Raw genomic sequence first — 15,609 nt, forward strand, 5'->3', positions numbered from 1 at the left:
AAAGGCTGTACTACAAATGTCACTTTAAGCCGATGTGAAGGAGCATGTCCATCTTCTACAACGTAAGGATAGTTGAGAGGTTGTATAGCACTGAAGTTGTTTCTTTTTCTTATTTGGCCATGTGTAAGTAGTGACATTTGTTAACTGTCACTCCTTTTTAATTCAGGGAAAAAGATGTAGTTGGCAGCTACCCAGCAATGTAATGCTGCAGTATAAGCCAGCGAACTCGAAACAGTGCTACTAAGGTCATTTAGTACACAGGGATTTACAATTTAAACCAGGAACCTTGTCTCACTTCCTTAAGTTTTTTGGGTTAGGGTTGGTTTTGGGTTTTTTTGTGTTCTCCCCGCCCCCCCCCCCCCAAGAAAACCAGACATCAGTGCTGCAGGTTTTGGGGGCTTTTGCTGTTGTTGTCTTGATTTTTTGTTGTTGTTGTTTGGTAACTTTTTTTTTTAAGATGGAAAAGGTCAGTTAAACTACAAATACCTGTTTTCAAATAGCCAAGATAGCAAAACGAAGACGTTTATCTAATCTAAATGTGTAATGTCACTTCAGTTGTCTCAGTGTTCTCCTAATATTCTCCTGATAGTGTAATTCAGGGATATTTTACTGTTACAAGTGTGCTGTTTCAGTCTGTGCAGTTCTGCTTGCTCATTAAGAGACTGTTCAGACAGGCAATCAAGGCTTCAATAAACTAAACTCGCTGCAGCAGTAGTAGAGTTCACGGTTATTTGGGAAATAAATTAATATTGTTATATTCCAGACAATCCAAGCAAATACAATTGTTCAAGGATAGGAAAGCATTGAAGGGTTTTGCTTTTGCAGTAACTAATTTAAATTAATCCTGAAGCTAAACGGTCTCCCTTTCAAAGTGAGTTCAGGTGTCCCCCAGCATTTTGAAAACTGAGTGACAGACTTGGTATCTTGAGAGTTTTCAAAATGGCTGTTAAGCCTGGAGGAAGATTTTTAGAGTTATTAAGGTTCACCACAATCACCAAGAAAACCATGGTTAAAAAATAAGGTTTTTTTTTTTAATTGAAACCAAGCAGGCTTTTCTCCCCTTTGGAGATTTTTACAAAAAATATTTTCTCCATTACTCTTATTCCCATAGCTGAATTTTTTTAAAAAAAAGGAACAAGTCCAGCAGCACAGCTAGATGCAGGCGCCAACCAAAGCCACTCTGTCACTCCCCTCCTCACCTGGACAGGGGAGAGGAAATCCAAGAAAGGCTTGTGAGTCGAGATAAGAACAGGGAGATCACTCACCAATTACCATCACAGGCAAAACAGATTTGACTTGGGGAAAATTAATTTAGTTTATTACCAATCAAATCAGAGTAAGATAATGAGAAAGTAAAAACAAATCTTAAAACACCTTTCTACCACTCCTCCCTTCTTCTCAGGCTTTACTCTGCTGCTCCTTCCTCCTCAGAGGGAGGACTCCTCACATTCTTCCCGTGCTCCAGTGTGGAGTCCCTCCCATGGGAGACAGCCCTCCACAAACTTCTCCTGGGGGAGTCCTTCCCATGGGCTGCAGTTCTTTATGCACTGCTCCAGCGTGGGTCCCCCACAGGGTCACAAGTCTGGCAGCAAACCTGTTCCAATGTGGGCTCCTCTCTCCACAGGGCCACAGGCCCTGCCAGGAGCCTGCTCCAGCCACGGGCTTCCCACAGGGCCACAGCCTCCAACAGGCATCCACCTGCCAAAGCATCAGGTCCTCCACAGGTTGCAGGTGGATCTCTGCTCCTCTGTGGGCTGTAGGGGGACATCTGGCCTCACCATGAGCTGAAGGAGAATCTTGCCAGGAGCACCTCCTCCCCCTCCATCTGCACTGACCTTGGTGTCTGCAGAGTTGTTTCTCTCTCATCTTCTCACTCCCAGCTGCAATTGCTGTTGCACAGCAATGTTTCCCCATTCTTAATTATGTTATCACAGAGGCGTTACCACCATCACTGATGGGCTCAGCCTTGGCCAGCAGCAGGTCCATTTTGGAGTTGGCTGGCATTGGCTATGTCCAACATGGGGGAAGCTTCCAGCAGCTTCTCACAGAAGCCACCCCTGTAGCCCCCCTCACTACCAAAACCTTGCCATGCAAACCCAATACAGCTGAACATGGTCAGAAAAGGAACAGTGTAACAGAACAACAGTACTAGCAGGAGGGAATCTAAATCTCACATGTTTAGTCGAGCTATCACTTCACCAGCCTGACTGCTTTGTTAACTGACCTCCCAGCTCAGAACTGACACGATGCAGTCATCAGCTTAGATTCTGGTGCCAGCAGCTCAGAGGAAGAAAGGGATTTTCCTTCCTGCATGAGCTGTGCAAAAGGAACATGCACGGTTTGGCATCTTTGTTAACATAACAGATCACGCCAGAGACCTTTTGGAAACTGTAAGTAGTCCAGTGCACAGCTTTAAAAAAAAAAATGTAAATATATATTCACTTTATGATTTTCAGAAGTGCAAAAGGAGAATGAGGAAATCTAATCCTATTAGTTTTCCAGTGACCTCTGAGGCCTTAGAGCTACCAGCCCTTTGAAAATTCAGGCTTAAAAAGGAAGGGAGCAGCTCAGTACACCTGAACTCCTGCAGCAGTCATCAGGAGAACTTTAAAATAGAGTCAATTGCTGCACTGTTTGTAGTTCTTAAGTTGATAGAACCATTAAACTCTAAGGGTTGTGCTCTTTCCTCTAAATGTTCCACTATAAGAAAAACACCTGAGAAGCGGTAAGCCTAAAAGGCTGTACACAAATCCTAACTGCTCCTCCCTCTCTTCCCAACAGGTTGAATGTTGAGATGATGACGGTCACCACAGCATGCGGCTGCTGTAGGCCACTTCAGCTTCTTAAGAAGGAACTCCAGCTGCCATGCCAAGACCCAGATAACCCTGGGAAAAGGCTCATTACAGAAATAACTGTATTTAGCGGCTGTGACTGTCACTTGGACAGTTGCATACACTAGTCAGACCTCCAGATGGCCTCAGATATATATTTTTTTTTTAAATTAAACACTGATCACAATTTAATACTTCCAGAGTGACTGCTCATTCCTGGGAGTTCTGTTGTATTGATTACATAGGACACCCTCGCAGTGAGGCTTCCTGAGCAGCTACCTGGAGTGTCAATGAATTCCACTGATAAATTATTCCTAATCAGGAGGGGGCTGGGGGAGGGAATGCAGGGGAGGAAAGAAAGAAAGAAAGAGAAAACAAAACAAAAAAAAACCCAAACCAAACCAAAACAACACTGGGCAGGGGTGGGAGTTGGGAGGGAAGACCATGTCAGAGACTGTCTGGCCTTGCTCAGGGTGGTATGTATCCAAAGGCTAAAAACTGGCCAATGCACTGTGCAATAACATAAATCTGACTTTGAAATAAAGTAGAAGGAATTTAATTTGCTAGCTTAACTCTCATTATTTGACCAATTGTTTTAACTGAAAATAGTCTGCTGGGTTTGCTACAGTTGAACTCAGACCTGTGGAGTAGCCCATTACTTCAGTGGGAGAAGAGACAACCGAGGTGACCCGGTTCCTTCCCTTTGACAGCAGACACAGCGCTTGTGCTTGTCTTCCATACACAGCTGCTGTCAGAAAGCAAGGTGCGACATGAACCAAAAGTTAATTGTGAGGTTTCCACATGCACCCTTAATACAGCAGGACATTTCTAGAAACATCATTAACAGAAACATGTAGTGGCTGTGGACAAAGCAGAAATTTGCAGGGCATTTCTCTGCAAGAAAGCAAAGACCATACGTGTCCAACAGGATGCAGGTAGTTCACTCACAAGAAATTTCTACTTGCAGCTGGTAGAGAGTATTCTTTACTACTCTGTTTGCAATTAATTTAAGAAAAAGTTGCATCAATGCACCAAAGCTCATAGTCCCGAGGTTTATGGTTTTTTTTTTTTTTTCCCTTCTAGCAAGTTTTAGAGAAGTACTAAGAACCCAAAGCATAAAGTGGGAGTGAGGTTATGTAGCAGTCCAGATACCTTTCTTTTACAGCAACATCAGCTTTTTTTACAAGTCCTGCCTGTGTAATACAGGGGTGTGCTTCACAGCCTCAACCCCGCTGTTACACTAGTTTACTGCAGCACATACTGTTAATAGACTTACTGTTGTTAAACACTCTAGGAAGAAAGAATTTACATCAAGAGGGTGGTTTGTTTTTTTTTTTTTTTTGCAGCAAAGTATTTGTAACATGCTACCAAAAACACCACCAAAAAGCCATAAACAAACTCAGCAGGGGAGCAGAAGTCTGCAGGCCCAGTAAGGCTCAGTTGAACACAACCCACCAGTAGTTTGCAGGAAATAATTTACCATTACACATCAGTTGCTGGTGATAACAATCGTTCCATACAAGTATTCTTTACTTTTCCATGCCCCCAGACAAAAAAAAAAAAGACAGTTAGATTACTGTTCTAATCATTTATTTAATCTTAATACGTTCTTCTGATGAATATAGTCTAATATATAGTTTTCTATATGAAAATTCTCCACTTAATTTGACAGAACTTTGTTTTATACAAATAAGACAATCACCATAAATGTTACATACTGGAGTGTAGGTCAAGAATGAACATAAGCTACCTGTTTTGCTATTCAGTTATTTTCACATGTCAATGCCTGAAAATACTGTACTTCAACAACAACACTGTTTACTGCAGAAATTACTTTGTCTGCTTGACAGGATACATCACTTTGGTAAGTTAACCATCATTCACAAAAAAAAATAATCAAGTATTTGTCCTTAATTTGTTCACTTTTCTGCTCATGACTTAATTGAGCTGACACTTTGTACAACGTGTGAACAGTCATAAGCTTAACACAGTCACTACTGAAAAGACACTTTCCCTTATCCCCCTCCTTCCCACATTTTAAACACAAGTTTTAGCACAGCTTGAACCAAAGCAAAGTGAACTAAAGCAGCGCGTCTCAAGGTGTCCTTTAATGAGGGCACAGAACATTTTCAGGGGACAGATATACATCAGGATCTGGAAAAAGTGAAATAGAAGCTCCTCCCCGTCTTTGCTAAGACTTCCTTTAGTTGAGCACATCAGATTTTTAACAGAGCAGCCAACAGCATGGTTAAGGTAACAAAACTAAAAGAGACCCATGGCATCCACAGGCCAAAACATCAGGTAGTATTTTGCCATCTGCCCAGCCTGACTGCAGGCATTGCTCATGAAGATTTTCAAAGACAATGTTTATGATCAAAGAGCCTTGATTAGCTACCTGAAAGGCCATAAAAGGACCAATTGTTCAAGAGAACTTTTGCAGAAAGATCAGGTCTATAGCCAAGTTTTCAGTTTTAACATCCAAAGTTACCGGCCATTTCTGGAAAAATAAAAAAAAAGAAACTCGCGAAATCCACACACTACAGCCAAACCTTTGTTCCTCATTTTTCACTTGCACTCAAGTACAATTACTGGCCTTGAGCCAAATCAAATTATAATCACCCAGTTCCATCATTTAACGCAAAACACTGAAGAAAAAGAGCAAGGCACACTCAACTGTGTAGAATCCCGTCCCCTGCTGTGCACTGGGCAGCATGACAGAAGCCTCATTTCAATGTATTTTCAATGTCATCTCTATCACTCAAAACCTTTATTTCATGGGCATACTTGGCTGTATGTGTTGAGAGACACCAGTCTCAGGCTTCCTTTAAATAAACTTGAGGAAATCTTCATCTGACGTTCACTTTTCCTGTCAGCACTACCTCACCTGCTTTGTTTTTAGCAGCCTTTGTCGCATCTCAAGGCTTGAAGAGTGTGAGCCAAAGTTGTGCCCACTTACTTCTGCAGAAAGGCTGCAAAGAGTTTGCTGATGTGGAACAAGTTACAAAGGCTTTGGTTGTAAAAACCACTAGAAAAGCTGAACATTTTTGGGCCTTCTACTCTCAGTCTCCACACCAGTCTTCTACACCACGTTGGATATTTTTACCACCACTGACAGACAGAAGCTGTTTGGATACCAGTTATTCAACCTCTTGAGTTTTAACATTACTGTACACCAGGGAAAAAGCATTGTTTAAAATTACATTTTCATCTATAAGAGTGCATGCCTCAGTGCTTCAAGGGTCCATTTCTTCCTCTTCTACTCTAATACTAGACATCACAGTTAGTTATATCACAACATTAGGACTATTACTTGCTAAGTCTGATGGGAAACAGAAAAAGCACAGAATATTTAACTTCAGTTTGACTAACAATGTACAAGCATGTACTCATTCACCACCCACCAGAGAAGCTCACTTCATTATTTGAGATAAGCAGAAGGATTAAGAATAGCTTTTGTGTTCAATCCACTTTCCAAAGCTAGAAAATATAAGATGTAAAAGATTACCAGACTAATACTTTAAGACTCTGGTCCTGTGGCATTTGTCAAATACAAATATTGGTGATACTCACTTGAATCAGATGCAAACACATCTTGGAATCTGCCCTTCCATCCAGTACAAAACTTGTGACAACGTTCAACTTTACAAAGTTTTGACTCTACACTAACATCTGATTCAGCCTTACTGAGCAGCATTGCACTGGTTTCTTTCAGCTCACCGTCAGGAAGCACCCGTTAAAGATATACGGCAGAATGTTACTAGCCATTTACAGTTGAAATCCTTGGTTACCACATCTAAATCAATTTTCCAAGTTTAAAAGCCTAACCTCTGGAAAAAAAAAAAAAAAAGAAAAAAGAAAAAAATTGAAAAAAAAAAAAGGAGCACAAGATAGCCCTCACACTCTTTGTATAACACACTAAAAGCCATTTCTCATTTTTAATGTCAGAAGTCACTTCCCTGTACTGTACATTTTGTAGTCAATTTCAACCAAGGGTCAAGTCCTATTAAGGCAGGGAGCTGGTATTGGTTAACATTGCAGTACTCAGACAGTGATGTACAAGACATTTATTTGCAGTATGATAACAGTGATATAAATGGAAAAACCAAAATGGACACGGTTAATATTAAAACTGTTCTGACAGCAATTCACATAATCTCTGAGATACAGCTTCTTTACTTGTTCGTAGTGTAAGCCTATACATCTGAAAAAGAACATAAAATATTAATCATTTTTTTAAACACAGTTTGGTATTAAATGAATGCACAACTAGTGAACACTAACAGTTACCTCTTACTTGTTTTGTTGATTTGACAGGAAAAAGACCTCAAGTTAAAACATTCAAAGCCAGCCAGCCACTGAGTAATACAGCTTTTTCAAACCATAGGCTGAAGCACACCTTCAAACCCTTGTTGAGAGTTACCATTGTTCTAATATTTTTAGGCTTTAACAGCAAGGTGTTCTCCAAAACTCTTCTTTAAGACGTCTAAATATTATGGGAGACTCTGACATCACTTCTTCAGAAAACAGGAGACAAACACCCAACACTTATTTTTACTCCTCAGTTAACTTTGATAAAACCTGTAACAAAATGCTTGAGGAAAAAGAGTCTTAAAATTGTGTTTGTTTGCTTATGTTTTCTCTTTTAGCCAATCATTCTTTTATTAATTTAAAGTGGCAAAGGGAATTATACTTAATCTTGTCCATGGTGCACAAAACAGAAACACTAAATGTTTCCAGCCTTAAAGAGAAGGTGAAACTCTGCAGACAGTTTGGAATAATATAATAATCTCTTCCACCACAAAAGAGAATTCCTATGAAGAAGTAGCTTACCAAACTGGGCCGGGACCAGCTGCTACAATTTGATTTCTTGTTGGAGTCTGCAGTCACAATTAGCTATCGCAATACTGACTTTAAATAAATACCTTAAGGAGACTGAGATATACGCAGATATTTTGTGCGAACAATAACTTGAATTTAAGCTGTAGATACTTAAACAGATACCTGGGCCTGGAGGTTGGGTTCAAGGCGCAGCAAGCATCCAATCTGAGTAGTTTTTGTATGTATGATACCAGCACCAACAAAGTTTGCAGGATTGGGATCTACCTCCTCAAGTAGGGCTGATCCAAAGCCAATTATCTATGAAAGAAACCCAGAAGATTTAGATGTGAAGACAGCAGGACAGCAATACCAAGTCTACCCAAGCACAGCCACCACCAACTAGCAAAACAAATAGGAGACTATTTTTTTTGTAAGTGTCCAAGACATTAAAGAATTTTATTACAACAAATTTTTGAACTGACCGAGTGACCCTGATAACGAGCTGTTCCTGAAAAAAAAATTCCTCTTGAGAACAACTGAGAAGTAAATTAGATTCAAAAGGAGTCTCTCCTGGTTTTGATAAAGCCATTCTTGTCATACACTAGTCACTTCTGTTTTGCCTAAAGCAGCCAGTTGTACAATATGTTGTTTGTTTTCTTTTCTAACTAGTAACTCCAGAATAAATTAAGGCTTAAAGTGTCTTCCAATTCCATTTTAACACTGAATTGGTGTTTTCTTAAATAGCTTCGAGTTTCCAGCTGCTATTGAAGATTATGTCTAAATCAGCCACACTGAGAAACAGTCCATTCAAGCAGCAGTGCCAAGGATTGTTAAACAACGCTGACTTGCACTTTTACAGGATGATCCAGTTGCCATACAAACCAAGATGAACAAATTTTGCTGATACCACTACCCTTACACTATGAATTAAAAATACCAGACTACCACCCACCTTTGCTTTTGTGATCTCTGCATCCATTGGGTGTTTTGCTTTAAAGATATTTTGTACTTCTTGTTTGGGACTGCAAGACAAGGCAAGATGCATACATATAACGTGTATTGTGTACAGCACTGTTCAATAGCAACTATTTATATTGAGAGAGTTTATAACTCACAGGATTAAGCATGGGATGAGGCACTGCACCTGCTACATTCACAATACACCCACCGCAAGAGCCCCAAGCTTAAGTATAGACGAAGTCTTACTTGCTCAGTTGCTTCCAACGCTGAAAAAAGTCTTGAGAAGACATCTCTGTTGGCTGGAAAAATTTATTCAGTGTGATGGGTAACTTTACCGAAAGATTTTGAAATGTTCCACCATACCTGCATATGGAATAGGAAAAATATGATGTGTGCAGCACAGTGTCAGCAGTCTCTCAGTCTAAATCAACAAAGCAACTGAGGATGAACACTAAGGTGCAACTGTTTGTGATTAAAATCCATCAGCTGAAGATAATGTTATTTCTAAGATACAGTTTTAATCCAGTTACAGGAACTCATTTGCCCTGCTTAGATGGCACATGAAAGCCAATCGGCAGAACTTCTAATAAGGATCTCTCTGTTTCAACATAGGTTGTTATTCCTTCTAGATAGCTTCCATCAAAGGAGTGAAAATATATCCCTGTGAAAGTATACTAGTAAGAACCAGTTTAGACTAGAATAACGGAACATAGCCTAGAAATCAGGATTTCCCAAAGGCTGATGTTGTACGGACATAACAAGATTCTATTTTTGGCTGCATGCATTTCCAATCCAAGTTGTTTGCAGAAGTGTTCTTGGTTTCCAGAAGGGAGGAGTTACTGTGTATATTCCTGTCAAGATTTTTAAGCAAACAGGAAGACTGCTGTTTTACACAAATAGCAGAAAGAGAAGTCGTGGAGACATTTTACCAGTCACTGCTTCTTGATTAGTCCTTTGGTGGTTTTTTTGGGGGGGTTGGTTTGTTTGGTTTTTTTAAACCACATTGTTCCAAGTGGATTCCCTACCTCCTCCAGTAGCTTAAAGCTCTGTTAGATCTGTTTTTCAAGTAATGTCTACCCAAGACAGCTTTATATGTCCATATTCTACACTTCAGTCAGAGGACCAGGACAAATTTAACATCTTTCATGTAATTAATTCACTAGCATTTGAATTCTGTGTTTTACCTGAATTGAATGTTCAGGATTGGAGCTTCCATGAAGTCTGACACACATTCAATGTTCACAACCTGTTGAACCTGTGCACCTCCATCCACTGTGGGGTCAACAGGTTTTGTCTGAAGATTCAGGCATAAGAAGAGGTTAAGGAAACTCATCAATGAATTGATAAGTTTAAAAAAAAAAAAAAAGACAAATCCTCCAATAAGCTAGATGAGGAATTAGCATTGTGTCCACTCATGCTCTGTATGCTACTGAATAGTCAAAGTTCAATTCTTGTACAGCCAAAAAGGGAGGTTTTTACATACTGACACACTTAGAAGCAATAATTTCCACAATTCTCAGTTATTAGAAAATTCTTAAAGAAAGATGTTCTAAAAAAGTATGAAGGCACATCAGTCTTCACAATAAAAACTTCTGGACTATGTCATTTTGATGTGAACATTACAGTGATGCTTTGAGTCACAGAATCACAAAATAGTTAAGGTTGGAAGGGACCTTCAAAGGTCATAGTCCAACCCCCTGCAAGGAGCAGGGACATCCCCAACTATATCAGGTCGCTCAGAGCCCTGTCCAATTTGGGATGATGCATCCACCACCTCTCTGGGCAACCTGTTCCAGTGTTTCACCACCCTCCTCATAAGAAATTTCTTCCTTATCTAGTCTGAATCTACCTCCTTAAATTTTAAAACCATTAACCCTCATCGTACTAAAGTATTTCTCCCTGTCTTTCTTATAAGCCCCCTTTATGTACTGGAAGACTGCTACCAGGTGTCCCCAGAGCCTTCTCTTCTCCAGGCTAGTCAAATAAGCTTGATTACATAGTCTCCCAGAAATACTAAATTTGCAATACCAGGCATTAAGGACAAACTGTAAATTAAGAGCTTATTTTAAATTATTATTATCTTTGTTTACATGTATTCTTCTACCTCCATCTCAAGTCTGAGGTTATCTGCTAGTGCAGCATTTGAAGGACACCACATCTATACTTCTGCTACTTTTCTCACAGCGGAGAAAGCTAGATTTACATTACATATTTATTCCGCCTAATTTCTCCTTATTTCAACAGTAAAATTTGTGTTTGTAGTCAGTGCTTTAAGGAGAGAATCTTACATCTATGCTCAAGACTTTTTCTTTCTACAATAACTTTAGAAAGTTATCAGCAAGTTTCTTATTTCTTCATGTTCAAGGACACCATGCCTCGATCCAGCAGCTTTATTATAATTTTGTGCGGCATAAAACACAAAACCCAAATAAGAACAGACACATGCTGCTGCATTTAAGGATATTTGACTGTAAGTCATCTGAGCAGATTACTGTTGGAGTAAAATTCAAGAACTGCGTTGATGTCTTATTACCATAGAATATGAACATACGTCCTAGAAAGAAAAGAATAAAAGACATCAGAATTTTTAGGTACATCACATGTAATCGTATTGAACTACTTGCACTTCAAGTGTCTAATACATTATATTTCTACCTTTCTTTAAAAAGAAAGCATAATTTACATGGTTTATCTTACCAAGATAGTCACAGTTCACAATGAAATAACAGATTAAAACCAACCATCAGATCTCTCCCACAGTAGCTGTCACACAGGCAGTTAAATAATGAGTGGGAGTCTTTCAGCTGCCAGAGAACATGACTTTTTATGTAAAGAAGCTATTATGGTATCAAAAGTGATGCAGAAGGGGAGAAGCAAGCAATCCTAGTACTGGTCCGTGTTCAACTCCCAGCTCTTTCCTAGACGTTTTCAGTATCATGTGCATTAATGTATCATCACAGACATGTCTGAAATGTATTGTGTATCATATTATTATGATAATACTGTAAAATACAGAAATCGAGGAGAATGGCCCTTTATAATCCTGGCTATACCAGCCTTACAACTAGGCAAGCAAGAGCTGGACATTACAGTACCCATTTCATCTCAGCTACCAAAACAACCAATAAGTTTAAAGAAAAAACAACTCACACAAAAGCCAGGGACACACAAACAGTGAAGATTTAAGACAAGTTAGGCCTGAAATCACACTTCCCTCTTACACAGCTGAAAAGTTAAGTCCTATCTGCAATATTATGCTGGCATTGGGGTTGACAATGCAGACAGCTAATCACTTGGCCTGAAAGCTCTTACCCAGGTTCTGTCGAAATTCAGATTTCAATCCAATCTGTAGCAACTGATTTTCAAATAAGACTCCATTATTTTTACACACAAACCTAGGGGAAGAGATGGAAAACATGTTTTAAATTGAGCCATATTAAACAATATTTAGAACCACAAAATTGAGGGTTTACACAGAGGATGAAGATTGTGGTTAACCTAGAGTGCATCAATCTGTGAGAGAGGCCTTTGCAGAAAACTGCATAGTTAGAATAGACAATTTTAAAACCAAAACCACCATTTGTAGGACAGTAAAAGAACTGAAATTTCTATTTGATAGGACGTCTGAGAAACTACGAAGGAAGCCACAATATGCTATACACACACACACAGTGTCTATAAAAGGACCAGGCAACAGACTAGGATTTTTTCTTATTTATATTCTTGACAACTTCTGAAACTCATTAGGTTGGTGCAGAATTGAAAAGTTTGAAGCTTTGACTGTTTAAACCTGAAAGAAAAAAGAATCCCTTGTTTTAATTAGTTCTGTATCACATAAGTCAACTGAGAGCTGTATTTTTTTTCTCCATTTTGAGAGAGGAAGTGCATTCTGCAGTGATTTCAGTCCCTTCTGTCACCCTTCACTTGAAAATAGAAGAGGTGGTCAAACATCAGCCTTTTGCATACAAGGCATTTAAAACATACTCCCAAATATCAGTACTTTTGACAATTTACTCTTATGTTTTTCCTTTATTTGTGAATAGTTGCAAAACTTAATATACAACTGGCATTGCCTCACTTTAGAGCAGTGTGTGACAGCACTGGCTCGTAACGGCAACTCTAACCTGTGTACTCATGAGCTTGGCTTAAAATCCACAGCATTTAGAGGGGTGCTCTAGTCACAAGTCTGACAGTACATGTTTCTCTAGTTTTGCTGGTATTAGGTTAATGCACAATATAGTTTTGCTTTATAACTATATTCTGGAAGTTGCCCAGCCTTGCAAGGTTTTAGTATTGCTTACTTGTGAAAAAGCTCATCAGCATCATGCACAGTATCAGCTGGTTCCTCAGAAACTACCTCAGATGAAGCCAGGTCAGGGCTAGTTCAGGCAGCACAAAGGAAGAAAGGCAGTAGCGACAGAGATAGCAGGAGTTAGTAAAGACAGCTTAGTGCTTAGTAATTTCTTTTACCTCCTTCCTCAAAAATGGCACTGCGGAGTTTAATGCATTAAAGATTTATTAGCTGCCCTAGCTCAGTACACCTAGAAAGGTTTTAGCATTAGGCAATGTATTCCCATGCTTCTCTCCCCCACCCCACCCCTCCCTGATTGTTAGGAACCAGCAATTCCTCCTGAAGACAGGAGACAGCTGAAGGCATTCCGTAGCTTAAGCTTATACCTTAGAGAACCAAGTCCTTTTAGGTGTTTCATTGTGACAGCAAAGAATTTTTAGCCCAAAACCATAAATGTGAGTGTATATTAACTACTACAAATGTGCGCTTAGAAGCAGAGGCCTCTTCAATGTTAGTGGCACTTCTAACTAAACCTGCACGATCAGTTCTTAAAAACCACAAGTATTAAGTGTAGGCAAGAATACATGGGCACACAGAGAATGACTTACCCAAGTAACAGATTAGAAACAAAAGTGACAACAGCACTAAAAAGAGGCAGGAAACTGTAAAAGGCAACTTCTCAGTATCATTAGAGAAGCGTTTCATCATCTACAGACAGACCAAGAGGTTGGGCAATGCTATACTTTCTTCTGCAGAAAGAGAAAACTCTTTTTAGGTAACTTTTGGTTATGAAGCTCCTAGTACTGGTTTCTTTTTTTTTCCCCTCTTTAAAAACAAACAAACAAACAAAAAAAACCATCTGCAACAAGCTTGTGTAGCTTCTTAAAGTCTTGGTATTTTGTAGGACAATTAAACATAGCTTATTGCCTTCCAAGAGAAACACAGGATCAAGTCTTAATCACTGCAAACCTACAACAATGCATTGCATAGTATAAAATTTTGATGAAAGCCTCAATGATCCAGGCAGATTAGTTTCACTAATGCATCTTTTATATTAAGATGCATTGCAAATTTGTAATGACGTCATTCAAAATTTGGACCTTGACAACAGTAACATGTTCTTTGGCCAATAAGATGACAGATTTTTAAATACATTCTATGATCTTATACTACCTATTTCCAAAATTTTAGCCAAATAACATTTGAGTGTAGTCACAGTGGCTTTTAATATTAAATGGATTAATAACACATTGCACCTCAGCTAGGTAACGTAATTAGGAAGATATTTGTATCAAATCCCCTTAAAACAAAGAAAAGCACTTGTTAGTTTTTCCCATTTTCACATCTCTTTGTCAGACAGTAGCAGAACAATTTAAGCATATCTCGAAATTCTGAGAACCAGTATCTCTGGATATAATCTATCTCACAGATCCGGGATCAGCTTGCCGTAAGTGGAGAGACACAAGAATACTTTATGGAACTAAGATAAGACTAAACGCATTCGTATTAGACCAGCTAACCCCCAAATTCAAGACTATTGAGCTGCACAAGCAGCTCAATTTAAGAAAGAAGAAAACCGGCACGAGAACTAGGTGATACTGTGTGGCTAATATACTCAAGTTGGTTCCTACAGACTCAGCTTTCCCATAAGCAGAGGTATTCAATAAAGATAGCACATCCCGCAGTTCAAGAACACCTCTTGCTGCACAGCTGCCACCCAGGAATGTGTTCAATAAGCTGGAACAAAAATCAAAAGTTACTGATTTTTTTTTTCCTCTAATCCTGTTTTGAGAGACAAATTCTTCTTCAGATTCCTTACAGGGTGACTTAATTACCTCGCAAAGTTGTCATCAGAACCAGGAGCAAGAGGTGCAGCTGCAGAAGCTGAATCTGAAAATACATCCACCAGCAGGCTACCACTAGAAGACGGTGGGGGAGCTGAATTGGTGAGAGGGGCAGCACCCAGACCCAGCAGATCAGCAGATGGAGAAGGAGTAGACTAGGGAAGACAAGACACTTCGGGGTTACAATACAGCAAAACTAAAACAAAGCTCTCTTTTTTGTATAGATAACTAAGCTATGGCAAAGTGCCCCTCCCTACCCCAAATAAAGCTTTGAACGGATGTTGGAGGCTTCATGAATGCAGTTATCTCCTTGTATTTCAACTTAAGGTCATTTACAGATGTGGTTTTCTTTTTTTCCTTTGAAGAGAGAGAGTTATGTCTATCTAACTGTTAAATAAAAAACCAAAATTCATCTGCCTAGAATCTGACTCTGCAGAAGACAGGTGACAATGTTTTTCCTCCCTCTCTTCTCCCTTAGTCTCCAGGGAAATCGTGTACTGTAGGGAACAAAATTCAAATGTGTTGCTTTTCCTTCAAGAATAATCCAGTAAGAAAGGCAGTGGCTTTTATACAAACCTAAATTAAAATATCACAGCATCTTTAAAACTGACTATCAGTTTACCCTTGGCTGTTTTGAAACTTGGCAGACATTAAAAACAATGTAAAACCTAGCCAACAAAACAGCAGAGCCTGTAGCTAGTTCAAGCTGCAAACAGTAAAGGTGTTTGCACCTTTAATTGTTTTTTTTCCCCCTCAAACAGAACAAATCAAGTAGCCAGGACACAGAATCATGCAACAGAGGCTGCATACATGTGCCCAAGTAACATGCAAGGACAAAATATAGACTGTTAAACAAAATGTTCAT

At 39.3% G+C, this 15,609-nt stretch overlaps 1 protein-coding gene across 4 annotated transcripts in view; it reads right to left on the reverse strand.

Moving 5' to 3' along the window:
- Positions 1 to 4,404: 4,404 nt before the first annotated feature.
- Positions 4,405 to 15,609, reverse strand: part of AP2A2 (adaptor related protein complex 2 subunit alpha 2) — a 52,291-nt gene continuing 41,086 nt past the window's right edge. For 2 of the 4 annotated variants that reach the window (XM_086748149.1, XM_086748147.1), the window contains exons 15-23: positions 14,736 to 14,899; positions 12,911 to 12,988; positions 11,922 to 12,004; positions 11,074 to 11,163; positions 9,794 to 9,917; positions 8,856 to 8,972; positions 8,602 to 8,671; positions 7,833 to 7,967; positions 4,405 to 7,032 (exon numbers count right to left, since the gene is read on the reverse strand). In XM_086748149.1, the coding sequence (XP_086604275.1) occupies positions 6,955 to 7,032; positions 7,833 to 7,967; positions 8,602 to 8,671; positions 8,856 to 8,972; positions 9,794 to 9,917; positions 11,074 to 11,163; positions 11,922 to 12,004; positions 12,911 to 12,988; positions 14,736 to 14,899 (939 nt within the window). In that variant the 3' untranslated portion in view covers positions 4,405 to 6,954. The remainder of the gene's footprint in view (positions 7,033 to 7,832; positions 7,968 to 8,601; positions 8,672 to 8,855; positions 8,973 to 9,793; positions 9,918 to 11,073; positions 11,164 to 11,921; positions 12,005 to 12,910; positions 12,989 to 14,735; positions 14,900 to 15,609) is intronic. The other 2 variants (XM_086748151.1, XM_086748150.1) reach the window with 1 other exon arrangement.

The sequence above is a fragment of the Chlamydotis macqueenii genome, chromosome 5 (genome assembly GCF_036417535.1).
Source record: "Chlamydotis macqueenii isolate bChlMac1 chromosome 5, bChlMac1.mat, whole genome shotgun sequence".
Lineage (NCBI taxonomy): Eukaryota > Metazoa > Chordata > Aves > Otidiformes > Otididae > Chlamydotis > Chlamydotis macqueenii.